Source organism: Diabrotica undecimpunctata, chromosome 3 (assembly GCF_040954645.1).
Source record: "Diabrotica undecimpunctata isolate CICGRU chromosome 3, icDiaUnde3, whole genome shotgun sequence".
Classification (NCBI taxonomy): domain Eukaryota; kingdom Metazoa; phylum Arthropoda; class Insecta; order Coleoptera; family Chrysomelidae; genus Diabrotica; species Diabrotica undecimpunctata.
The window spans coordinates 77,440,627-77,468,555 of NC_092805.1; the positions used below are offsets into that span (position 1 = coordinate 77,440,627).

The 27,929-nt window shown below is 32.0% G+C and overlaps 1 protein-coding gene across 3 annotated transcripts in view; it reads left to right on the forward strand.

Annotated features, from left to right (window-relative positions):
* The window catches only part of emp (epithelial membrane protein), a 453,476-nt gene that overhangs the window by 116,985 nt on the left and 308,562 nt on the right, over positions 1 to 27,929 (forward strand). The window contains exon 2 of one of the 3 annotated variants that reach the window (XM_072526105.1): positions 3,567 to 3,653. The exons of 1 other annotated variant lie outside the window; for it this stretch is intronic. In XM_072526105.1, coding sequence (XP_072382206.1) covers positions 3,567 to 3,653 — 87 coding nt within the window. Of the gene's footprint in view, positions 1 to 3,566; positions 3,654 to 15,911; positions 16,124 to 27,929 lie in introns of those variants that run through there. One more of the 3 variants, XM_072526106.1, reaches the window with a different exon arrangement.

Genomic DNA, 27,929 nt, shown 5'->3' on the forward strand with positions numbered 1-27,929 from the left:
TTCTGGAGACTGAAGTTTAGTACCTGAGCACTCCTCAATCTCCCAAAACCTAGAAAGGTCGTCAGTTTCGATATTGTGTGATAATCCACATATGGTAGATTGCTGACTATTCACCCTGGTATTTATTAAAGGACCAGAAATGATCCAGCCTAATCTAGTTTTCTGAAGTATGGGTTTTTCAGGACCTAACTTGACCTGACCCACACATAGCAGGTCCCAAAAAATACTAGCACTGATCAGAATATTTACTTCCGAAGGAGTATGAAAATTTGGGTCTGATAAACGAATATTTGCAGGTATGGGCAACGAAGATGCATCAATTTGACAAACTGGAAGTTGTCCACATGTTTGTGGAATGATTAAACACTCTAGGGGGAAAGAATATATAGATTGTAAAGAGTTAATAACAATATTACATTTGTGATTTATTTTAGAAGAAACATGAGCGATACCCACTACAGAAATGTTAACCTGCTCCCTTGAAATACCCAGCAAATCAACTAAACTTGATGTGATAAAATTAGATTGAGCTCCACTATCTAAAAGAGCTCTACAATTATGAGCAACCCCTAAATGGTCACGAACTTGGACAACAACCGTTGATAGAAGGATTTGTTGATTTTGAGAAGTATTAGAAAGTGTCTGAGGGCTACTCTGAGAAGCAACTACTTGATCATTAAACTGAGACAATGGATTTAGTGGATTTTCAATAAATTCATGGAGAAGAGTATGATGTTTCTGGTTACATTTCTTACATTCGCCATATTTGCACGTAGCTTGTTGATGTCCAGAATGCAGACAATTCAAGCATAATTTAAATCTACGTACTCTATTGATACGGGCAGGAATGTCTAATGAATGAAATTGACTACAGTGAACCAGTTTGTGTTGCTGGTTGCATAAAGGACAAGAAAGAAAAGAAGATTTTGTACTTACAAGAGCCTTAGTACTGTTGTATCTGAATTTGACATGATTATTGACAGAAGTCCCTTGAATATTGGGTTTATTTAGATTATATCTTTCTAGAGTATCTGCCTTCGTTTTTAGAAAATATATGAGGTCCGAAACTTGACTGACTTTACCATTGTTGGCCTTCTCCCAATCTAATTTTTCCAAAAGAATATATTTGAGAAGGGCATCCCAATGTTCGACTGGTTGTTTTAATGCCTCCAAAGCTCTAAGATGGCTACAAAATTTATCAATTAAATTTCTGATTGAAAATGAACCTTCTTTATTGATTGCCTTTAAATTGAAGATGGCTTTAATATGGTTATGCAACAACAATTCCTTGTTAGAATATCTCTCAACCAAAAGATTCCATGTAACAGTAAAATTAGAAGCAGAGAGAGGTATAGAAGCAATGACTCTCTCAGTAGAACCTGTTATGCATGCTCTTAAATAATGTAATTTTTGTATTTCAGATATACTATTATTTTTTATAAATAACGAATCAAATAAGTCATGAAAATCTAACCATTCTTCTATGTTGCCACTGAATTTTGGCAATTCAATAGAAGGAAGTTTTATATTGGAGGTTGTATATGTATGATTGGATGCAAAATGTTCACTAGTAGGACTAGATGTACTGGAGGCACTAGCTGAGGTTGTTGTCAACAGTTGTTTTGCCTTAATTATAACTGAATAAAATGATGTTTCGAACGTTTCTCTGTAATTTATTTCTTCCTCAGTTATTGCGTCCAGTAAACTTTCTATTTTTAATTGGGTTTCTTGATATTAAGTATGAATACTATTCGCGTTTTCGATGCGCAATTCAATTTCAGCGCGAGTTGGCTCATTCATCTCACCGTGGGTTGAGTCCCTATCAATGAATTTAATAAATGAGGTTAATCGCGCTTTAAGAGATGCTATTATCTTTTTTAACGTAGGCAAATCCCCCATTTTAATTCAAATTTAAATGTTTTAACTATTATGTGTCAAAGTAAACTAACAATGAACAATAAATTTCAAGATTGAAGAAGTCTAAGTTAGGAAATTGAAATGAAAGGCAGATAAGTAAGAAACAAAAGCTCACTTCCCTGATTTTTGATAATTCGATGTCCCGTCCAGTGAAATCGTCAGTATGTGTTCAATCGGATTGTATACTTGACTTGAAGACTGGGGCAAAGGAGCACTCGATGTATTTCTGCGACTGTCTCGTTCAACGTTGTCGGCAAACGTGGATCTTGTAGGTTGTATGGCGTGGAATAGCACAAATATTCGGCTCGAAGGACCAATGTTTTTTTTTGTTCTTTTTCTTAGATATGATCTGATGATTTATCTATTCGTAATGTGAAAAATTCTTATAATAAAATTATACAAAATGAATTTCAAGATCTGACTTTTTTATTCTCGCTTGACACACACAGAGATGATACAGATAAATTATTAGTTGCTATTGGCAACCTTGACATTTACCCTTTTTAATAATTATGCAGCCACTATCTTGAACATTCATTGATACCATTTTTAGGAGAAATTATTCCTTAAGAAAAAAGAAATTCTTAAATGCATAACATAATGTCATGTATAATAATAAAAAAAGTAAAGAAAGTATAATTGATGTGAACTAAGAAGAGTGATCACTAAAGATTCTCATATAATAATAATCCAGGAGGACAACCTGCATAGAAAATGATCAAAATTTAAAAAAATAATAATTTTGCATTAGATTGTAGAAAGATATAGAGACCGTAAATTCGTGATGAATGGTCATGATTCGTGATGAATGGTCATATTGTAAATTTTAAAACCAAAGCAAAACCAAACAATTATATGTTATTGACTAGTGTACTTTTATATTTATATTTTGTATATAAAAGTAAAAATGTAAAATAAGCAATTTGGTTTATGTAGAATAATATTCCTATTATTAGAATAGGTCAGTATAATAGGACATACAATTTTGACTAAAATATATATAATATTTATTTGTTAGTAAACACACGTATACCTTATAATTTATCCTACATATTAATATCTTATCATTTGGTAAATTGGATATAAAACAAAAAAATCTTTAACTCTCAGAGGGATGGTGTAATGTGATGAGTGTAATTATTAAGATTTTTGTATTATATGTATTAAAAATAATAATAAATATTAAATAATATCAAATATTATTTAATATTTAACTGGATCAATATTGTGTAATGTTAAATATCTTACCTCGCAGATTTGTCTCCCTATCAGTTTCGTCAGTTCTAAACTAAAAATGATGTAGCGATTAATGAGTAAAAATTTAAAGAAAGTTTACTAGTCATCTACGCAATTCACCAAACTTGACTATGTCAGTAAATGGTGCGTATTTTGTAATAAACCTATGTAATTCTGCAATAGACTCTGAAGCCAATAATAATTTTGAACCATAATTCAAAAAATGTGAGTACCGAATCAGTAAATATGAGAACACGAAGATGGCTTATAGTATTATTCTTTTAGTTTTCAAATATTGCCGAAAAGTATTAACTAAATTATATACAAAACTGTGAATATCAATAATCCTTAAAACTACAGAATAGTTTTTCTCAGAAAGTAATCATTAACTCTAATAAGACCTAATCTTTCAGACAGGGCTGGGATAAAGAGTTTACCTCCAAATTTGAAAACAACAAAATACAGGATGATAACAATGAATAGCCACCAGCAAAAACGAGGTAGGTGCAATTTTTGTGAAATCTGCATAACAATAAAATGCGGTAAATGTAATAGAATGGTTTGTAACGTGCATTAAAAATAATACCTCCTGTGAATGATTATTGTTTTCTCCTTAGTTTTTAGTATTATCACTTTTTTTATAACTCTTTAATATACATTACTGTCAAGGTAATATACGAGTATTAAAATGAATTTTTAAAGGAAACGATTTTCCTTACTTACTCTACTAAGGAAAAATACTTTACTTGTAACGTTTTCTTATTTAACAACACCATTGTTGGTGTTCAGAAGGCACCGCTTCCTAGGTATGACTAAAAGGTAAGCTATATGAGATATTGCTGCGCGAAAGAATTAAAAACGTGCCTAAGAGGTCCGGGTGTTTATATCCTAGACACTATGGATTTTAAAAATGTATTAGGGTGATGGAATAGAGGATGGGGCCACAAAAAGTAAGTCATCCTGCTCCTCTTCGACGCCTGAAATGCCTTTAATACGTTTCTGGGCCAAACTACGCTATAAAGTGCCAGAACCATTAAATTACTTATTCACACCTTGCAAATATGAAAAAGAATAATTGATAGACGTATACATGAAAAAATCGAAATATCCGATAATCAGTTTGGCTTAAGGCAGATCAACAACCGATGCAATTGTTATTATACGCCAGTTGAAGGAATAAACAAACAAATGCTCATATGGTATCCATTGATCTTGAGAAAGCAAAGTTCCTCTGGTGAAAAATCTCTGGTGGGCACTCAATAAGGAAGAAGTCCCCGGTGAAGATTGTGAGAGAATGAAAAAAAATAGTCAAGATTTGATTTCACGTACAAAGCGTCTATGTATCTGTTTATACATATTTCGCCTTAATAAGGCTGATCAGAACAGCTATTCATAGGCGTTCTCAACGTGAAAAATAAATCTTTCCTGTCTTTAAGAAGCAACACTAAAATGGCTTCTAAACGGACGCAATAGCGACATCTGATAATAAATCCGTAAAATAGTTTCGAAACACAATTCAGATTTCTGCCTTAATCTGAGCTTTCTAAAAATTGCAAGGCAAAGCAGACGTTGATAAAGATGTTAAAATTGTGAGAGAAATTTACAAGAGAGTATCAACTAGTGTTAGGGCAGGTGTGGGAGAGACTAATAAATTTCATGTGAAAGTTTAATTGCACAAAGGCTCGGTGCTTCTACTGTATTTATTCTCATTAGCTGTGGAACAAATAACATTGAAACTACAGGGTAACATTTCATAGTGCTTAATGTATGCTGATGATATATAGTAGTACTAGGAAATAGTAAAAGCGGCTAAAAGCAAAAACTGGAACAGTGAAGACAAGCTCTTGAGGAAAAAGGTTTAAAACTTAGTAAGACAAAAACTCAAAAAAAATTTTATTTACATTTAAGTGCTCAGCAACTATGGCCACTCACACGGGGGTAATAACAAACAACATTATAAGATATTAATAGCATTCATAAGTAATAACATATAAAAATATTTTAGATTTTATAATACAATGGTATTTTTTTAAAAAACTGAAGAACTTTGTCGAACTGGTTAAGATCACTAAGAATTTCATCTGTCTGCGGTTTAAGATTTGACTGTAGTCTTACTTCATCGAATTGATGACATTCGGTAAGAATGTGTTTTACTGTTAGTTGGCACTGGCAGGTTTGACAAATAGGCTGGATATCCGATGTGATCAGAGGAAACTATGTGTTAGTTTGTTGTAGTCTATACATATTCTTGTAGTCTGTTGTAGTCTATACAGGTAAATTCCATAAAATATTTGGGAACAAATATCAATAGTCAGTGTAATGCAAAAAAAGAAATCCTATCAAGAATCGAACAAGCAAGGAAAACATTCATGAGCATTAAAACATTTTTTACAAGATCAGACCTTAGTCTACAGCTTAGAATCCGAATGATCAGATGTTACGTTTTTTCTGTCTTACTGTATGGCTGTGAAAGTTGGACAATGGACTCTGAAATTGAAAAAAGAATAGATGCCTTTGAGATGTATATATACAGACGAATGTTGAGGATTCCATGGGTACAAAGAGTTACTAATGTTGAGGTACTTCGTCGCATGTGTAAACAAAAAGAATTACTAAGAATAATCAAAGAGAGGAAAATGCAATACTTGGGTCATGTGCTGAGAGGCGAAAGATATGAATTACTTCAAGTTATACTGGAAGGAAAAGTACAGGGCAAAAGATCAGTAGGAAGACGCCAGAACTCGTGGCTGAAAGACCTGAGGAGATGGTTCGACCGCTCATCCGCAGAGATCTTTCGCGCAGCAGTTTCCAAAACTACAATTGCCATTTGGATCGCCAACCTTCGAAAGGAGACGGCGCAATGAGAAGAAGAAGATACATATTCTTCGTATAATTATACGGTCTTGTCTAGGAGTCCGGCGGGGCCAGTGTAGAGTGGCTTTTAAAATAAGGGCTGGATTGCACGAAAGGATATACTTAAGTAGTCCTAGTGGGTTTGGCATAATCTCTTGGTGATTCTGTACGCTTTTGTTTTTAAATCTTTAGAAATTTGGATGTGAGTTGTTGACGTGGTATCTGTTAAAGCCGATTTAGCATGTTGATCTACGAGTTCGTTACCAGGTATAACAATGTGAGACGAAATCCATATAAAGATAAAAGATTTAAGCTTAGCGTTTAATGTAGAAAGGTGGTGGTAAGAGTTACTGGATATTTTGGACAAGGGGTTGATTGGTAAATAATTCCTGAATGCATAAAATATAAGCTAGAGAGTCTGTAAAAATTGCAACATTTTTGTTTAAAAGGATAATGTGCTTAAAAGTTTGTAAGACACTATACAATAGAGGAATAAAAGAAGCACAAATAAGATTGTTTTTAGAGGTGACTAAATAGCCAACCCCCATAATACTTGATTAAAGTGATTATTGTGTATAATTAAAAAAATGCATTTATCTTAAGTTTTTTAGGTGTTTCGTGTTCGTTGAATTTTGTTAAGTGTTTGCTATTTTAAGGCAGTGCATAATCCAAGGAGGATAAAGGGGGATAAGATTTGTGAGTGTAAACTCGCTTGTTATCGCAGACAATATAGAAAATATAGGTTTTATAATTGGATAGGGGTGGTACAGGTTATCGTTAATATCGGTAGAAATGATTAAGGGTGTTAGAGAAGACAGTTGCAGCATAGGAAAGAAAGAAGAAGAAGAAGATATTGTCGTCTAATAGAGAATAGAGATGGGGGTTCATCGGCTTTACAGTAGAGACTCTTAGATGAACTGAAACGAAATGCGCCTAGACAAAGTCGAAGGGCTGTGTTATGGATAGAGTTTAAGGATTCTAGATCTTTCTTGGAGGCGGACATATAAGCAATGCTGGCATATTCTAATTTAGAGCGAATAAGTGCTTTATATATTCTAAGAAGTAACTTGTTATCCACACCCCAGTGATGATGAGACAGTGTTTTAAAAATATTTAATCTTTTGTACCAGGAACTTCTTAAACTAAGAATATGCTGCTTCCAAGAGAGGCGTGAGACAACCCAGCATTTTACAATGCTTTGCATTTTTTTTACATTGGAAACCGTCTGCTTTTATTAGTTTTTTATTTAGTCAGGGATAAAGTTAGTCCGAAGAAGAGTAGGCAGAAGAGCCGTCTCATGGCTTCGCAATATCAGAACTTGGAACGTTCAACAATTAATAAGAGTGGCGCAGAATAGATAACATTTTGATTTAGCGATCACAAACCTCCAGTAATGGACTGCACTAGAAGAAGAAAGTTAGTTCCACTGAGATTATAGTATTAAACGATCTTCATAAGCTGTATATTTGGTAAGAGAAGGTAAATTAAAATAATGACCACTTATGGCGAGGTTAAACAAGGTATATGACTTAACACTAGACCTTCAGGTGTGTCATCGGTTTGACTATAAACAGAAGAGAACACACCATTTACAGAAACTTTGAAGGTCGTTTGAGATAAAAAATTTTGTATAAAATGAAATATTATTTCCGTATAGTATTAATCGTATTATATGACCCTTTATATTAATAAGGCAACCGTTACTTCAGACTTTTCATTTATTGACATGGCGATGTCACTCTGGAGCAGGACAAGATTGTCGCGAGTGGATCTGTATCGTCGAAAGCCAGATTGTGGTTTATGAATAATTTTGTGTTTGTCTAGATAATACGTCTATTGATAATTTTTTTAAGTATTTTACACACGTTAGAGGTAAGAAATATAGGCCTATACGAACCAGGAGCAGAGGCACGTAGTTCATTTTTTTGCCATATGTTATTATGTATCTCGAGAAGTTTATATGGACATGGAGGTGACAATTAATTTAAGAATATGTAGCAAAGGGCATCAGTGCCAGCAGCTGTATTTTGACAGGAGTTAAGTGCAGATTTTAGTTTGGAATAGGTTATAGTAAAGTGGCTTTCAATAATAGAAAAACAAATTGTACGTCCGCACTTTACCTTCTAGACCAGAATAATTCTTTTTATGACGAATTTCAAATTATATTCAAAAAGACATTGGAGATTTTAAGGTTATATGTTTTTGTCCTGTACTTGTCCAATTTTATTTCAAACTTGGCTTGGGCTAGTATTTTCTAAGTTCTTCTCACATTTTTTTCCGCTGTAAATTTTTAGAGCAGATTTTGACTGCGGCACAGCATTTTTGCAAGAGGAGTTTCCTTCAGCTGAAATGACTGAGTGTTTTTTTTTAAGTTAGAGTTACTGCAAATAAAATTATATCTTTGGATGGTGAGTAATTTTAGGTACCTTCTAGGATTGGTATTACAGAGTAATGGGGAAATAGATGGAGATGCATGCAGTAAAATTAGGGTTTGATGGATGAAGTGGAAGGAAGCGAGTGGTGTGATGTGTGACAAAAAAATTCCAATGAAGCTGAAGAGAAAATTCCATAAAACAGCCATCACACCAGCTATGATGTACAGAACTGAATGTTGGGCAGTTAAAGAGAAAGAGAAACAACGTATGTATGTCGCGGAAATGAGATTGTTTAGATGGATGAGTGAAATGATAAAAAAGGATAAAATTAAAGATGAATATATTAGGGAAAGTCTAGAGGTGACACCAATTGCCACCAAAATGAGAGAGCATAAGTTAAGATGGTTTGGTCAAGTTTAAAGTCAATAAGTTCATCACTCAATATGAAGAATTGCTGATCTACGGGTTTCTGGAAGGAGTAATAAAGAAAGGCCAAAAAATACCCAAAGAGAGACGCTTAGGCAAGATATGTCTTTACCATGTCGGTAAAGGGAATTGATATGACCCAAGATAAAAACTTATGGAGAAATTTAATTATGTGTGAAAAATATGATTGCTAGCTAGAGATAGTGAACAACAATTATTTAGTTTGGAAAAATAGTGTTTTCCACTAAAGACTGTGAGGAGACAGAGAGTTAGATCAGGTGCTAGAAGTGATTATGGAATTAATGACAAATATTTTATGTAAGGTTTGGTCAAAGGAAGTGTGTTAGTATAAAGATGTGTACCTGTCTAAGGCGAGATTAGCGCGATTAGGCGATCAGAGAAGTTCGCTTTACGCTCCAGCAAAGCTTTGCGACAGCAGAGCTGGTCGACCCTGGTTCTGATGTGGTTTTATATAAACGCAGCACTATTAGTATGTTAAGTCTGGTAGCTGGTCGGAGATTCCCCACCTAATGATGAAAAAAGACATGACTGAAAGAAGGGCAAAAAAAATTCTAGGAATAGTAATATAAAAAACTCACAATTAGGTTTTAAGTATGAGATTTCAGTTATCTAGTTTACGCAGCAGCATATAAAATCTGTTTAAAAGCTTATTACTACTAGGTCGAGCCAATCACTACTTAAACCAAGAAAATAGAGTGAAATGTTAGTGGATTAGCTATATTTGTCGAGTCAACTACTTCTTTAATAATTGTTTGATCGAAAAATATTTATAGTGGGTTTCATATATATTTTATTATGCAGATGCATTAATCATAGAAGGTATTTTGCTAGAGTACTAGTTATTGATACAATTAAAGAGCTCTCCTGAAATAAAAAATATCGTCGTCGTCATCTTATTCACGGATTACGTCGAGTTCCTTGTTTTAGTATTTTCTATCTGATCTATTTTTGTACATTTATCGATACTTCTGAGAAATTTTATTTCTATTCCTGGATTACTGACATGTCTTTCTACTTTATTACCCACGTTTATTGATTGCCTAATGTTTTTCTTATTGTGCCGCACGCATATCCGTAATATTACATACTATGTATTTAACATGATTGATTGGTTTCAGACCACTATTATCAATACATATTTTAGATTTAACAGGTTCCTTACCGTGGAAGGTCATGATTTTGTTTTGGTTTTGAAAATTTCAGAGTTTGATGTTTTGACATCAAGGTATAAAAGGTGTGTGGCTTTTTATAAGTCATATCTCCTAAAGGTAAATTTGATGTATTTTATGAAAAACTTGTCTTATTTTAAATTCAAATTTTAAACCAAATCAATTCATATTTTTAGCAGGCGATTTTAGTGTAAATTCCATAACACTAAATAATTCACACAGATTTTCTGGTCTTCTAGCATCTCATGGATTGTTACCCAGGAACTTTACACCTACAAGATCGACTTCCATATGCGAAAATATTTTAGCTCAGGTATATACAAATTATTGTGATGATTGTATAGGTACTGTAAATGTAAATACTGAATCGGATCACGATATATTCCTTTTGAGGTTAAAATTTATTAATCCAACTATGACATCAGTTTGAAATACTTTCAGAGTAACACATGGAGGCGCTATAAATGCATTTAACAATCTCTTGGGTAAAGAAACAATATGGCAAGATCTTTATCATGCAACTGATGTTGAGAGTAAATATAATGTCTTTCATGATAAATTATAGTTCTATTTCAATATTAGTTGCCCTATTAGAAAAACCAAACATTATCAAAACCAAAAAAAAACATGGGTCACACAAGAAGTAAAATCTTCTTCAGATAGTCTGAAGGATTTGTATATTTTGAATAAGGCATACCCTGATCTAAAAACTCTATATAGACAAAAAAGTATCAGCAAAAAGTTCTTGTTGAGACCACAAAGGTTTTATTTTAATAAAATCTCTGAATCCTCTGTCTAAAAAAAGATGATACTAGGATTACAGATTCAGATATATTATTAAACAAATTGAATGATTACTTTATAGATGCATCAGAAGATATAATTAGTAAAATAATTAAACCAAATTTTAATTTTCAGCATTCTAACGATTTTGTTAACATAATAAAATATAAAATACAAAACATCGTGTGGTTTTGATGAAATATCAGGTATAGTAATAAGAACTAGTATAGTATAGTAATTAAGAACATTGCGTCTCAAATTTTGACACCACTTGCTCACATTATAAATGCTTCTTTCAATACTGGTATTTTCCAGTATGCTAAAAACTTCTGTCATTTCACCGGTAGTAAAACAAGGCAAATTAATGTCAAATTTTCGACCATTGTCTGTTCCATCTGTGGTATCTAAGATTATTGAAAATATTAGATATCAACCAAATTATCATAAAGCATCAACATGGATTTCAAAATAAATTTTCTACTTCCACAGCCATTAGCAGTTTCTATGAAGGAAGTTTTAATGTCAATTGAAAACAGTGAAAATCCAACTGCCATTTTTTGTGGCCTTAGTCGTGCTTTTGATTGTATGCAACACGATGTACTCCTCGATAGATTGTATAGATATGGTGTTGGGAGAGTTGCCCATAGTTGGTTTGGTTCCTATGTCTGGTCCGATTGGTAATAAGAATGGAGTACCACAAGGCTCCATATTGGGCCTGATATTATTTATTTTGTATATTAATGAACTACCATATGTAATGTCTGAGCGCATTGGTATCAGTTTATGTGGATGACTCAACAATGCTATATCGCAATAAAGACATAAATTTTTTACAAGATAAAATAACAAAGTCACTGAAGATGTTCTCTGATTGGTCCAGTAATCAGTCGCTCCTGTTCAATGTTCACAAAACTAAATTTGTATTATTTACATCCCGGGCAAATTCTACTGAACCCGATCTAAGTATTTCCATCAATGGTGAGGGTATTTTGAATTGTAGTGTACATTTATCTTTTAAGACTCATTGTTGGAATGTATGTAAAAAACTCAATTCTAAATGTAATTAACTGAGAAATTTGGGTAGAATACTTAGTCTGCAACACCTTCGTCTTTTTTATTTTGCTGAAGTACAATCGACAATGAGTTACAGTATAATTGTCTGGGGTGGCTCTACTAGTACAAACGACGTTTTCAAGGCCCGAAACCGTATTGTCAGATGTATTGCAGGTGTTTCGTATGGTTTGTCTTGTAAAAACCTATTTAGAGATTTAAATATATTAACAGTGTATGGAATTTACATTTTGGGATTATTGATACTAATTCATAAAAATAAAAGAACTTTTTTATCTAACAGTGATATTCATTTAAACAACACAAGAAATATGAGACAGTTTGTAGTACCCTATCGACATTTAGAAATAAGTAGGAAGTCATCTACTGCCTGTGGTTTACTACTGTATAATCAACTTCCTCAAAAATTTAAAAACAATAATTCAACTACAGCTTTTAAAAACAAGTTAAAGAATACCTAGTGACCATGTCATTGTGTCCTTATACATACGGTGAATATTACGAGAGTGTATCTGTGAATGCCTAAGCTGCAACATAACCAAATTTAATATTATTTTAATTATATTACGATGTCTATATTGTACGTTTTATATATTTTATTGTTTTAAATATTTTTAATGTATTGTTTCCAATTTTTGTAATGTTTAATATTTATAATTTTACTCCGGACTTGCTATAAACCTTGTTGTAACTTATAGTCAAAACAAACTATCTATCTATCTATCTCCGGATGTTGCAACAATATCTTGATCATTCACGAAAAGCTGAGTGTTAATTGAGATTCTTGGATGAATACTAATTTTCATTACTGCTTTTGTTTTCCATGTTCTAATCAAGTCATTAAATATTATACTAAAAAATATTAGAGATAGGCAGTATCCTGTAAATTCGATCTGTATGTATGTTTTAAATAATATGCTTCTTGAAGTTGTTTGTTCACATTTTCTCACTTTTTTTCGGTTGGATTTATTTTTTTCTTTACATAGTTGTTTATTTTTCTTCTCTGCTTGTCGGGTTCTGTGCCCGTATTACATCAGTAAATATGCTCTGTTTTTTATTTTTGTCATAATCTGATATTCTTCGTCAAACAGTCATGTATTATTATTCTTCTCTGTTTAGCTTCCATTGCTAGTACTTGCTTCTTTTATGTTCTTTCTGCACTCTTTACACTCCTCATTTATGTTTCCATGTTGTAGTCTGTTGTCTAGTTTGATGTTTATTATTTTTTTATTTTATATTCTCTATTTTTGTTCGTATTTTTTTTTTCTACATTGTATCGTTTATGTTTAGAACCTCTTTCCTTTTTCATTTTTGAAATTCTATCCCTTAACCTACTATCGACCAGGTAGTGATCAGAATTCGTATTTGCTTCTCTCCTGGTGCAGAAGTTTATTCTATTGGTGTTTTAAGACTACAATACGAGTAATATGATCTATCATATTCCCCATTTTTCTTTTTTTCAATTTTTCTTTGGTTTCTGAGCTAGTAAGAATGGTCCAAAGAACCACGCCCACATCTCTTCCGATTCTGAGCAACTTTGCCTCGTTCATTTTGTGTGCCTCAAACTTCACCAAGCTTTGCTGTGCTACCCTTATTTGTCGCCCAACGTATTGGCATGAACTTTGTGTGCTACAGTGTATTGAATGAAATAAACCTAAAAGACAGCGCCGAGTAGTTTTTAAATTATCTAATATAGACCGAAACTCAAAATTAGGCGGTATATTATAACAGTTAATATTAACAACTTTATATTAACAACAAAATTTTTTTATGGAACAAAAAGAAAATTGAGCTCCCTAAGTTTATTCAAGACTAAAATAAATATAATATTAAATGTGTAGATCATTATGGATAGTCTTATAGTTAAAAAGTTAAATTACAATCAGAAAAATGGTATATGAGGCTGTTTCACGATCGTACAATACTTGTAAGTTATTTTTTTACCAAAAATATAAAGAAATACGTTATAGAAATAATCGTTTACTGAGTTAAAATAATCGAGAGAACAATTTACACGAGACTTCTTTTTAGCAATGAGTCAAATTTTTGTCTTCGACTACCTTATGGCAACAGAAGAAATTGAGATTCGTCGAGGTGTGCGTCAGGGTTGTGTGCTTTCTCCACTATTATTCAATATATGTATATAGCGAAACAATATGTCAGGAAGCGCTCCTAGAGCAAAACATTGGTATGGACATTAACGGAGAATTAATTAACAATATACGATACGCTGATGACACGTTAATAGTAACAGATAACCTAGCAAATTTACAGTTTTTGATGGAAAACATAAACACCCATACCAAAAAGTATGGTCTAAAACTGAACATCAAAAAGACTAAATTCATGATTGTAACAAAGAAGCTATACACCAATGTGAATTTAACCATAAATAATCAGCCAGTTGAAGAGTTACGTTCTACAAATATTTAATGGTTTGCTTCACTGATACTAATGACCAGACAAGAGAAATCAAGAGGCGAATAGAGATAGCGAGACAATTGTTTGTCAAAATGAAAAAGTTCCTATGCAGCCGGGACATAAATATAAACTTAAGAACGATAATGTTAAGGTGCTATGCTTTCTCCGTTCTGCTGTACGGCATAGAAGCCTGGACACTGAAAAAGATAAACATCAAAAACATTGAGGCATTCGAGATGTGGTGTTACAGGAGAATGTGGAAAATACCATGGACAGAATGAGTAACAAATCAAGATGTTCTGCTAAAGATGGGGAAGGAATGCGAAGTCATAAAAACCATACAAACGAAAAAACTGGAATATCTGGGCCACATAATGAGAGGAGAAAAGTACTCTCTGCTTAGACTCATAATCCAAGGAAAAATTTGGGAAAGAGAAGTGTGGGACGTAGGAGGATTTCCTGGTTGCAAAATTTAAGGGAGTGGTATGGGTGCAGTTCAATACAGTTGTTCAGAGCTGCAGCTAACAAAGTAAAGATTGTTGTGATGGTAGCCAACCTCCGATAGGAGACGGTACTGCAAGAAGAGGACCTTATGGCTGAGAAAGGCTATGGAGCAGATAAGGCATATCTTAACAGGTATCTCTCACAGCTGGTTCTTTCACAGCGTGGACAGAAACTTCTACGTAAGTACGTATTTTCATATCTTAAACCTCTGTGCAATATTATGTTTTGGATTTCCACAGACATGTGTGAGCTACTTTTCAAGAATCCATCATCTTACCTAGGCCTTTTATTGAAGATGACTTTGTTTTATTGTAAGCTAACGCCCGACAATACAATCACTTGTAGTAATTGAATATCCAAATAATGCTGGCATTTTTAGTTTAAATTGGTTAGCGTATAACCTGAAGCTTAATTCAATAGAGCACGTATAAAATTAACTTAAGGAGTGTATTCTTCGTTGTTGAATTCTGGCTACCCTCTAAGTGTTACGTCTTGCCGTTCAGGGTGAATTAAATGGAATTCAAAGACACATGATGTAGTTGACTACATGACATACTACGTAACAACTATAAGACAGGTGAATTTTGTAACTTCACGCAGGTTGTAGGAGAACATAATACAGTAGCGAAAGTTAAAACAAAAAGAAAAAAAAATCCATGATACTGTTATCTTCCTGTACTAAATTACCTAAAACTTTGTAAATTATCTTTAAATTTTTGTATCGGAGTTTTATATCCCCAATAGATAGTTCCCTAATCCAATACCTCTGTTAAGGAAAATGATGAATGTTTACATGATTTTACCAAACATTTCGAAAAATCAAATAAACTTTCAAGTTTTAAAATTTTTGGTTTATTCCCATTAGAGTAGGTAACAAACTAAGATACTACAATCAAATTTTTTCAAAACAAAAATAAGGTGTACCCTTAATAAGGGTATACTGTAAAAGACTATTCAAACTAAAACTCAATATTCCATATTTATCTCAAGTCAACCACCGGAAACGACCCATTCAAATACATTCCCGTCATCCCCATTCATTATCACTCGTTATCTCTAAGTACTCCACGTTAGCGGACAACCAGTTTCAGAAGGTACTTAACAAAATACGGCGTGTATAAAATAGCTAAAAATCAGAGTGGGGCGTCGTACCTCTCTGAGTTCACTTCGATCAGGTGTAACGTACGTTGTTCTTCGATCTTACAGAACCAAAGTTAGAGTTGCGGGTACCGGAACCACACGACGATCGTGCGCGTCAACTATTTACTAGGCTCCGGCGTAAAACTACTGTTAATACTTTATTTTTAAAAAGTGGACCGCGAGTGCAAAGACTTCTTTGACATCGAAGTAAGTTATGGTGGCGGTGGGTGCGAGTGAAGATCTCAATGCATTGTTTGTGTTTTTTATTTAATTGATGAAGAAGTCAATGGTACCTTTAAAATAAAATATATTGCAGGAATATTACTCAGATTTTTAAATATAGGGAACTGGCATAATTTCGAAAGATTTTTATTATCTTTAAAATATAATTTTACGCTATTTATTATTATTTAAAAGATTAAAACTGAAATCATATGATGTGATTTATGTCTTTTTACACGAATAAATTGAACAACTAGCTTATGTTCACGATACTTTGCAGTGGATAATGTATGTTTTAACTTCATCTTTTACTGGCCTTTGACTACCCCAGACTTATCTTACGCTACTTTCGTTGCTGTTGGATATTCTACTATTCATACATTATGCTCAGTACGTGCATTTATAATTTGTATTTCATATAAGTCTTTGATATCAAAATAACCATAATATAACTACTTTTCAAAGTTGTAAAAGCCGTTTATACATAGACAGTATCCGGTATTAAAAGTAAATAAACCACAAAATTTAAATTAAAGTTTTTTGACGTTTGAACTTCCCTTAAGAAATTTTTGACCAAAGCACAATTTTTAACTGAAACAAACTATCGCGTTTTGTCACGTCCAAAACAGAAAAAACCAATTTTGTCTTGGGATTTACCTCTATTACCACCAATAACTTGGCTTATATTATATCTTAAGTATAACTTTTACTCTTCTCTATTTAACAAGTAATTAAACCATACAGCTAGTCACACATTCCATAATATCCAATCATCACAGTATAATTCTCTTGTTAGTAGTTCCATGTTAAATTGTAAATAAACAATAATGTCAATTGCTCATAGGAATGTGTGAAATTATTATAAAAATATGTACGATTATTACTTATTGTATAGACACGATTTTTCTGTAAAGTCGATTTCATATGTAATCAAATAAATTATCTTTATGCCAAGTCTTTCAGGGAGATACAGCTCCCTGTATTAAAAATGAATTAAAAATGTTTTAATTATTAGAAGAAAGCAGTTTTCTTTTGTAAGGGTCGATTTGTTACCAAATATTGGCGACTATCATGGCTGTTCGTTCTTTATTGGCAGTAACATAAAAGAGGTCTGAAGTATTTGTCTGAAAGTTAGTCGAATAGTCGTCACTGAATGGAATAAGCAATACTAAGCCAAAAGAAAAATTGGGAAAACGCCTAATAAATATTTCGTAATAAAAACTTGACTCTTATAAAATATGTGTCTAGCTTACTTTTGGTATAGAAAAGAAACTGTTCAAGGAAACCTTATCTCATCCAACAGTCAAACGTTTAGTCGAGTTCAAATTACTATTGAAACGCTGAAATCGTAGGCCAAGCTAATCTGGTTACCTCTGATTAATTTTAAGTCACATTGATATAGAGGAATACACTTCAACTACGAGAAAAAGATTCTATTATTATCCAAAGAATATCTTTTTCGGTACAAGCACATAACATGCAAGATGATAAAAAAACATGTTGGCAATATCTACAAGGAACGAGATAAGTAAAAGTGCTTTTCAGGCAATAACAATCAAAAAAGATTTAATTGTACTAATAATAGTCGAAACCGCATGTTTTCTGACATATTTTTTTGTTATACTCTTTGTTCGCCTGTTGTTTAACTTAATCCTTACGGAATTTTACAGCAATATTTGAAGTTGTTTTTTGATTGATTGTGCTATTTATTTTTTTGCATGAAATGCCTAAAATGTTCAAGTGTGTAAATTTTTATATAGGACAATATAGGACTTAAAACAATGCCCTGCATAGAGTTTTGTTTGTTTGTAGTAAATTTGCATAAAAAATGTTCTAATCTAACGCCAGTTCTTTATTGCTATCGTGAAATATAATTCCCAGAAAATAAATTACCGTACCTACCTGAGTAAGCATATCTAATCTCAGTCTAATTTTTTTAATCAAATCGGACCTAGGAATAGCATTGAATAAAATAGAATAGGAATATGCTTTATTGTCACTGAAAATTGTACACTTTTAGGGACAAAGCTTACAAAAGTCAGAAAATAACAATACCAATTAAATTTTACTGAAATTACATAAACCGTCAATATAACACATTAAAAGATAATAATATAAACAATCAATTACAAAATTTATTTAAAACTGGAAAAGAAACGATTACTTGTATAATTTGTTGGAAAATGAGTATCCTTAATAATAGATTTTGAATAAAGTTTTGATATAATCAGTACATTGAAATATATTACGTCATATTCGTAGACAGACTCGGCTAGTGAAAGTGGCACAAGTTTATCAGACGTTAGACCCAAAACAAAAATTAATATCGTAACAAATATAGCAGTTTTTGCTTGTGGCACTAAGACATATGTAAATTTCATTTATTGCGAAATGTTTTTCGTTGGCAAAAAATCAAAATTAATTTTGTAATATGTATTACCATATTAGTTTAACGCTCTTTGCAAAAAAATATTGTGGGTAAAATAGGTAAAATTCCCTATATTTGGAAGCTAAAGACCTTTTCAAAACCTATGACTAGTAATTTTTCAATAACTCAGTCAATGAATTAATTCGGCCAGTTAATTTCTGCATGGCTCGCTGTCTCGTAATAGCTTATCAGTAATTTCAATCTAACAGTAAGTTTTACTTTTGATTTTGTCCTATACTTTACTTACTAAATATGAATCTTTCGCCGACTGCTTGGCTTATTTCTCTAAGTACATTTAATACATAAAAATTACCAATGTAGGCAAATTTTTATTTGATACCAGATAAGTGACGCAAACTATTGAGTTCAACTTACAAAGTACAAAAACTCAGACTTAATTCTCTCTCCTGTTGCCGACCAGAATGTAACTTCCACTATTTTTTAAATAATTTTAAACTGTTTGTCCTTGTTTAGTGTAGTTATTTTTATGTTTATAACATTCTGCGATTGTTGGATAACCCAAAATTGATGCCTGAAGATGCTCTAGGAAGCAAAAGTACTTGGGCAAGATTTAAATAATAAAACTGTGCTCGATATCTGCTTTCATTTTATCAAAGTTCATTTATTCGAGCATTCAACCCTGTATATATATATATATATATATATATATATATATATATATATATATATATATATATATATATATATATATATATATATATATATATATATATATATATATATATATATATATATATATATATATATATATATATATATATGTATATGTTGTAATAGAGTGAAAGGTAAATATATGTTATTATTTTTAACAGTAGACGTGATGTCGTATTTATGAAGTGCAAATCTTCTTTAAAATAAAAATTTATTTTAAGCTTTTAATAAGCATTTTTTTATACCTTAATACACACGAACAACACGTGGTTTGTATTTAACAGGTATACTAGCCACTCCTGGATATCTCCACTTCATGGTTTTGTTCCAGTTTCACTTTTAATTTTGAAGCCATTTATATTTATTCGATAAGCATATTTTTGAAATGTGTGTTATTTATTTATGTATTGAAAACCTCTTGCTAACTGATTTTAAAGTAATATAGTTGTATGTATGAAACTTAAATCGTGGTGACTGGGACATGCATTTTTCCCAAAGATGGTTTTCTAGACAGTAAGTAATTAAATGAATAAAATGATAAAATGTAGACTTGTGAGTTCGTCAATGATAAAATTATAGTATTAAAAGGAACAAATACAGAAATACAATTAACAAAAAATTACATAAAAACATGTAGAAAACGGGTCACAAACAAGACACTACACAAATTGTAGATTTAAATTAAATTCACTACATTTAGGAGCTTCTCGTTTGTTGGAGAGAGAGAGATAATTTACAACTAAGGATCTGTATCACTTTAAACTCCTTAAATAGGAGGTGACACACCTCTAAAAAAAGGTAAACTTTAATGAGTCTGGATTCACTTTTAATCTGTAATAGAGCCCAGTGCTCACTTACGGATCGAAAATATCGATACTGACGATGCGAGAGGATAAATTGCTGCGAATATTTGTAAGAAAATTACTGAGTTAACGAACAGGAAACAGAGAAGACGATATAATGTTAAACTCTGTAGACTTTTTGAAGATGCAGAGATCGTTAGAACCATTACAATAAATAGTATGAGATAAGTGGGCTACGTAATGTGAATAGATAGGAGTGACCCCGCTAAAGTAAGTGCTAAACAAGCTGGTCGAAAGGAGACGAAAGAGTTGACCTAAGCTTAGAGATCTAATTGGAATGAGGGAATGGAGAAGACAGGGAAGGATGTTTTGATATAAATCAAGGCACACGAAGGGCTGTGCGTCATCTGAAAATGACGTGTACACAAAACTATTTACTTGACATTTAATATCTTTATAAAAGATATAAACATGTATTACCACTAATTATCTACTTTACTGCATTTACATCCTACTACAAAATACTTTATTTCCTGTCTATTAAAATATAAAATTAGAACAAATATTAATTGTGATTCAGTTTTTAAAATTCATATAACATTTTACGAATCTATCGTATGGTATAACCAATTTATGTTTTTAAACTTTCGATTATGACCAAATTTCACCAATAAAAATTATGTATACTTTATAATGCACCATCGCAATCGAATCAAGGAACCTGCATTTAAAACATGTGGCAAGTATTGGTAAGATTCGCATCGTTGAGAAGCTGCACCGCTTTCTCCAAGTTTCTTTTAGGATCTTTATCGGGTGTTAATAATTGAAAGAACTAATTATTTTTATTACTTAGCACTTAGTGTTCAAAACAAAATTAAAAAATGGTATCACATAAATATGAACCAACAACGAGATTTTATATAATTTATACCTAATAACAACGATTTATAATATTTTGTGATTTCAATTTTTAAATATTATAATGCACAATATTTATAGAAAGTGCCCCAAAAATACACTAATGCAATTTTTACCACAAAGCATTACTTTAAAATGAAACATTTAAAAAAAATCAGTAATAAATATTTCATGATGCCAGTTTATCCATTAAGCTTGATTTATGTAATTTATTTCTGGACATAAACATCCTTTTTCCTTTATCTCTGGAGTTGCCAGTGCTTTCTTTATCGTTTTTTTTTCGGTACGTGTTTTAAGATCCTTATTTATTTATCCCAATCAGGTTTTATTATTTTTTGCTTTTGCTTTTTTTTATTCTCCTGGTTGTCAATATATTATCAGCTTATTTCATCTTTTATCATTATATCGAATTGTGTGATCTGTATTTTTTATATAAAATGTTTGACTTTCAATTGATCTTTATGATTTTGCGTGGGACACGTTATGAGAAATCAGCACCGTTACTCCCTGCTGCAGTCTATATTGCAAGGTAAAGTCAAAGGTAAGCGAGGACCCGGTAGAAGGAGAATATCATGGCTGCGGAATTTAAGAACATGGTTTAAGAAAACCTCAACGGAGCTGTTTCGAGCTGCAGCGAGCAAGGTCATGATTGCCAATATGATTTCCAACATCCGAAACGGATAGGAACCAGAAGAAGAAGAAGATTTTTGCGTTTTAATGAATATGTACTTGTAAGTAAGCCAAATAAAACCATAAACCAAAATAAAACGATACCTAATTGGGTCCAAACAGTTACTACGACAGAGACAAAAATAGGAGAATATAAGTTTGAAAAGGTAAGAACTCTTTAACTACCTAGGGGTCTCAGTTAATGGAACTAAAGTGAGAAGCATGGTAATCAATGAACGAATTTTAACACAAAACACAACTTACTAGAAATAAATTTCTAAAAGATACATACATACATAAGAAGAAGAGTAGAAAACTAATAGCAGATAAATAACTGGAGAAGTATATTTTATAAAGGCTAAGACATATTGTTAAATTACATAATGAGTTCTTACTTTAGACGAGCAAATTTTTAATTTCGCGATTTGAACGTAGCGAGTTTATAGAGGGCGAGAATTTGTATGAGGCAGGCTGCCCTTTAAAAAATAGTCACGAGGATACAGATAAGTATCAATATGGTGGTGGTTTGTTGACGGATATGGCATCTGAATAAAGAGCTAATGGAACAGGGCGTGTCAGAAGAACAGCCACACACCAAAATCGCCGCCTTAGTATTTTGTCTTTACGGGGCCGCTTCACAAAGGCTTTTGTATACTAGTGGTTTAAAGTGCGCTACGAACTGTTAATATTACCGATTCAGAAGTTTTGCATTTTTTCATACTATCTATCCTCAGGTTGCCTTACCTCTCACTCGTAGGTACCGAAGTAATCGACTAGCTTGATGCAGCGAACGGCTTAACTGAGACCTCGAATGGAATACTATTGTCGTTAGTAATAAATTCAGATGGGAGAGAGAGCTATTGCCTCTGAAAGCGGACCACCTTTGGTGTTCATCAGAGGTAACATGACCGCCGTTCGTTACATGTAGGAGATGGTGGATCTATATGTTCTGCTTTATATACGGGTGCTTTCCAACACACTTTTCCAACAGGATATTGCACTACGACATACAGCTAGAATTACGTTGGCTCATCTTAACCTTCCGTCACTGGCGCTCATTTTCTGTGCACCGATAGTGGCGGCGGACTGTGAGTCCGCATATCTTTTTTTGTGTAAAAAGTGTCATATATAGTACATGGGACCTTTATGAACAAGCATTGTAAACTATTAGTATATTTATTTTACTAAAAGTATACACAAATATGTCTGCACATACACAAGTTAAATGTTTAAGGCACATAAATTTAACACTTTTTTCATACGAGAAATGTGTTGGTCGATTTTTTATCCTCTCACAATAACTAACATACGAATTGTTAAGTTTACTGCCCTTATTCATGATGTGGAAAAAGGTTGTTTGGTCCTCTCACTTTTTCAACCAAGTAAGGTACCTACTTGTGAGGGACTGAGTTTTATGTATTCATCTTCAATTTCATTCTCAGAATCAGAATATATTTCTTGCGTCTCTACTATATCCTCTTCGCTGTCTTCGTCGTTGTAGTTCACCATCTCTTCATTATGTTCACCTTCACTAAGATAGTCTATCATTAGCCGCTGTAGTCGTTCTTGCTCTTTTTCATATGGTGTCATCTATTATTAGTCAATAAAAACAATTTTGAAAATACTGTTTTTTATCTTTTATGAAATACAAAGAAAATACACCAAATCTTTCAATATGTTTCTCTGTGAAATAACTATGTAATTGTCACTGGCGCCGGACTCTCGTTCCGCAACTTGCTACCAAAAACAAGCCAATGCACTTGCGTAGGTAATATGATACACTAAACACAGTTAAGATATGGTCAAGGAATACAGAGCGCGTCTGTTGAATTGGGTGGGGGAAATTATTATAAATTTTAAAACCATTTCACTGCCGACTGTGAGTCCGCGCGCCAGTTACGGAAGGTTAAAGACATTCAAGTCGATTTTATGTCTTGCCACCGTAAATTTCCAGATCTTTTACCAATTGAATACACATTATGGCAAAAATATTACTCCGTTTACTTTATCCGCCGACCTGAGCAACACTTGTCACGACGTGTAAGTAGCCTGGGTGTACTGAACAGTTGGATTTTTCTAAAATTTTGACCAATTACTTACCTAACCCTAAGAGACATATATACAAAAAATTGTACTAAATTGGGTATTACTAGGTGCTCTTTTTTCTGCCAGTTAATATAGAATAGCTCGTAAAAAATGTTATTTATTATTTGTTGCTTTTCTTTGTTATTTCTCTTTTGTTGTTGCTTATTGTAAAAATCAACAAAAATACAAGGACTTTTGAAAGACAAAAATGTTGTATAGCTTTTTATAAAAAATTCTTCACAGCCACCTTTTTGTCTTACTAACAATGGTCTTTCTAGATCACACCTGATTGTAGATCTCGCCACCATCTTTTAAAATGTAAAAACCTATATTTTAAGTCACTTTATCTTGCTCGTATACTGTGTGTTTGGAGTAAATTACGCCAAATAACGCATTTGTTGTGTCTTGTGATGGGTACATCAAGTGTTGATTTAAACACTGGATACTATATTGCTGAGAATATATTATATCTTGAAAGACGATTCTTTTTGGCGTTTTATTTCTGTTCTCTTTATTTCGTTGGATGTCTTGAATGTTTTCTATTTCAATTTTTTTGTTAATTTATAGTCAATTTTTGTCAAGTTACATTATTCAAATTTTGTATACAAGCGGAAAATTTTAAATATTGAATTTGTAGAGTTTAACAAAATGATTCAGTATCTATTTCCGCATCATCAGCATTGAAATTATTTATGTATGAATCATACGTTACAAACTATCTATTTCCTTAATTTTATATAGCTACATAAAAATGATATCATTACTTTTTTATATAAAGAATCAATAGACTAATTTATTGTTCATTTGAAAAATAGTATAGCTGTTAAAGATGACTATTTTATACGACAAACTTACATTTTATGTTTGTTTTTGACTTCCAATCCGGATTTTAATTCTTTATTTTATCCTGTGATTGTTAATTAATTGAATTATTATTCCCGAAGAAGATGGAACTTCTTTAAGTTCAGTGTTCTATTATGGCTATGCTGATCTTGTTGACCGCCGCGCCGCTCTAAATAATTCTACACAACTGCATTAAAACCATTCTCTTAGGTTCTTAAGAAAGGATATACTTCGTTTTTCCACATTTCGGTTTTCTCGAATTTTAGCCCACAAACTTTTGTAACAATACGTATTTTTGCCCACTCATCACTTGTGCTAAGTGCTCAAGTTTCCCTCTTTTGATAGTTATATTGGTAGAATAGATAGAATATTTTATCCGCTTTATTTACTATCCATCTTTTTACTTCTAAGTTTATCACTCTTTAAATCCATGATATTCATCGAATTCTTCTGTAGCATTAAATTAAAAGGCGATCAATTTAATAATATGCACTTGTTTTAGCGTACACGCTTCTAAGCTATAAAGAATAGTGAATAACACGTAACACCTAAGCATTCTTAGTCGTAGGTCTAACCTTGTATCCCGACAACATAGAAATTGTTTAGACTTAATGAATGTTGTACTTACGTGATATTTCAATACATGTGTTGATTTCTTTGGTTTGGTCTACATTTAATGTTATTCATGTTCCCACGTATTTGCAGATATCCATACTCTCAATTACAATTTCTTTAATAAATAGTTGGATGTTTTCAGCTGCTGCTGGTTTTTTAAATTCATCTTGCCTCATCATCAATGCCCGTATGCATGACAGCATACACTAAGGCGTTGCATTACGTTCAGTAAATTCCATCATTGAATACCGTCTTTAAATACCGCTTCACTGTAGGCATTGAAGAGTAACAGGACAGTACACAAGCCTGGTGGACTCCCATCTGTAATTTGGTATCTCAGACATTCTGGTTTTCAACTTCTTACCTTAGTTTGATTCCAATATAGACTAGATAAAATTTTTATATCACGACTGTCAATATTTTTGCACTTCAATATATTTACAAGCGTTTTATATTGAATTTTGTCAAATGCCTTTTGAAACTCTATAAAACATTAAGTTTATGTTCTGATTCATGTCCGTACATCTCTGAACCAGCACATTAAAACTGAACCAGGTATCTCTTGCCATATAATTTCTAAATCCAAATTGTGTCTCACTAATTTCATATTTAAGAGTTTTAACAATTCTGCTGTTTATTATTTTCAACAATGCTTTATGTGCATGATTTATTAAAGTTTTGTTCTGTAATCTGAGCAGGTTGTTAAACTTTACTTTTTGGAAATTGCTACGAAGGTCGATTGCAGCCAGTTTCTTGCGATTTGCAGTCTGACCATTACGTCAATAACATCTTCATCATTGAGTTTTTAGAGTTCATCTCGTAGTCCAATATTGGTGGTCCGGTCTTTTCTGTGGTTGTTAATGACAGCTCCCCTCTTTCATCACTCAATAGTTGTTGGATGTATTGGTCCAATGACGCAATCTCTCTTTCTTATCAGTAATTATTCTATCCCCTCTATAATTTTTAGGTATATTCGTCCTTGGGCTATTTCAAGAAACTTTTGACTTCTTTGATTTTATTTGTGTAAATTAAAGTTGTCATACTTTTTATCCAGATCTTGTACTTCCTTGAATTTGTCTAAGAGCTATATATCTCTTTCCTCTTAAATTATATTTCTGATGTTTCCTCGACTATCTTCGTATTACCCATATTCATATCTATGTAAAATTGTTATACAAAATTTTGATATGTATTACAAAATGTTTATAACCAAAAAATTATATTATTTATATTTATTTTTATAATACAATTTATTATAACCGTCTAAGGTTTATGGACATAAACAAAATTTAAAGCCACAAACTATAACAAAAAAGGAACAAGTTGTTGATTTAATATCGACCTTGATTAATTACTAATGAGAAAGGAATAGTTTTAAAAGTCTGCTTTACTTTCAAAAAGTTACTAAATTCTCATTTTTGTTCGAATATTTTTGAAATGGAGGTTTATGTTAAATAAAAAGAATGAAAATCAGGTTTTTCATCTTTTATTATATTTCAGATATATTTTAATATATTTCAAGTGTTTCAACCAATCAAAACCACACAGCCAAACAACAATTTTACAACACAATATTTTTGCGTAATAGACTACATTATACTAATGTCTCTAGTCTTCTCTATATTACATTTGACATTTTGTGCTTATGAGGATTTATTTTGTCAGACTTCCATAGGGAAGAGGTTAAGGCATCAAATGGAAAACTATCACATGATAATACTGACAATATAAACATGTTGGAGAAAGAAAGAAAAAATAGAAAAAATATGCAGAATAAAACCCAAAAGGGTTTTATTTAAATTTTAAAGTTAAAAATCCTACTCATACAATAATTTTTTTAGTAGATTTTTACGTGCCAATTGAATAGGAATTGTTGAAAAAAGTTTTTGTATCTAGTATTTGTTAAAAAACTATAAAGAAATTTGAATGAAGTTGTCTCCATTTTAAGTTGTAATTAGATGAGAAGAGATAAATTATATACAAAAATATGCTAAATGCAGGGAATTACATTTCAATTGTCGTTTGTAATTTAGGTTATACCGCCAAATTTAATTATTTATTGTTCTATTTTTGCTTTTGTTTTCGGTTTCTATATTTGTATAAAAATTACTTATTAAGAACTGTATTCTTTAATTTTAAATATAAATTCAGTGCTATAGTATATTTGAAGAATAAGCTGGAGTAAATTCTCAGAAAAAAAAACTAAATTGTTAAGCATATTTTAGTACGTGTGCTTTTCGTACAACGTCAATATTTTAGCTTATTTTACGTTGGGTTTGACTATTTAGATAGAAATTTTTCCATGTCACATGGACTATCGTAAAATTTAAATACCTGCTATTGTTAGAACTGTGTAGGCTAGGGTTTTTTCAGCTGGTCACAGACGTACTTTAAGGGTATTACATTATTTGTTTCGGTTTGTTAGATATTTAAACCATTTTCAAAGCATATTATATTTATATAAATCTGTTTATTTTAGTAACGTTATTTATGGTTATTTTTGTCGTTATGATAATGACCCATTAAATAACAAGAAATAAAGAAACTCTTAAAATACACAGGTATTTAGTTAATGGTCTTTTGATAGATTAGATAGAAAAAGTCGATTAGCGAAAGATGGTTTCTGATAAATGTGAACGCTATCTTAAATAGTATAAATTTCGATTTTGTTTGGAAAACCAATGATTAATAAAATGGTTAATGGTCTTTAAATAGTCATTCATTAATATCAGAAAATTTTTGTTTAGTCGATTATAAG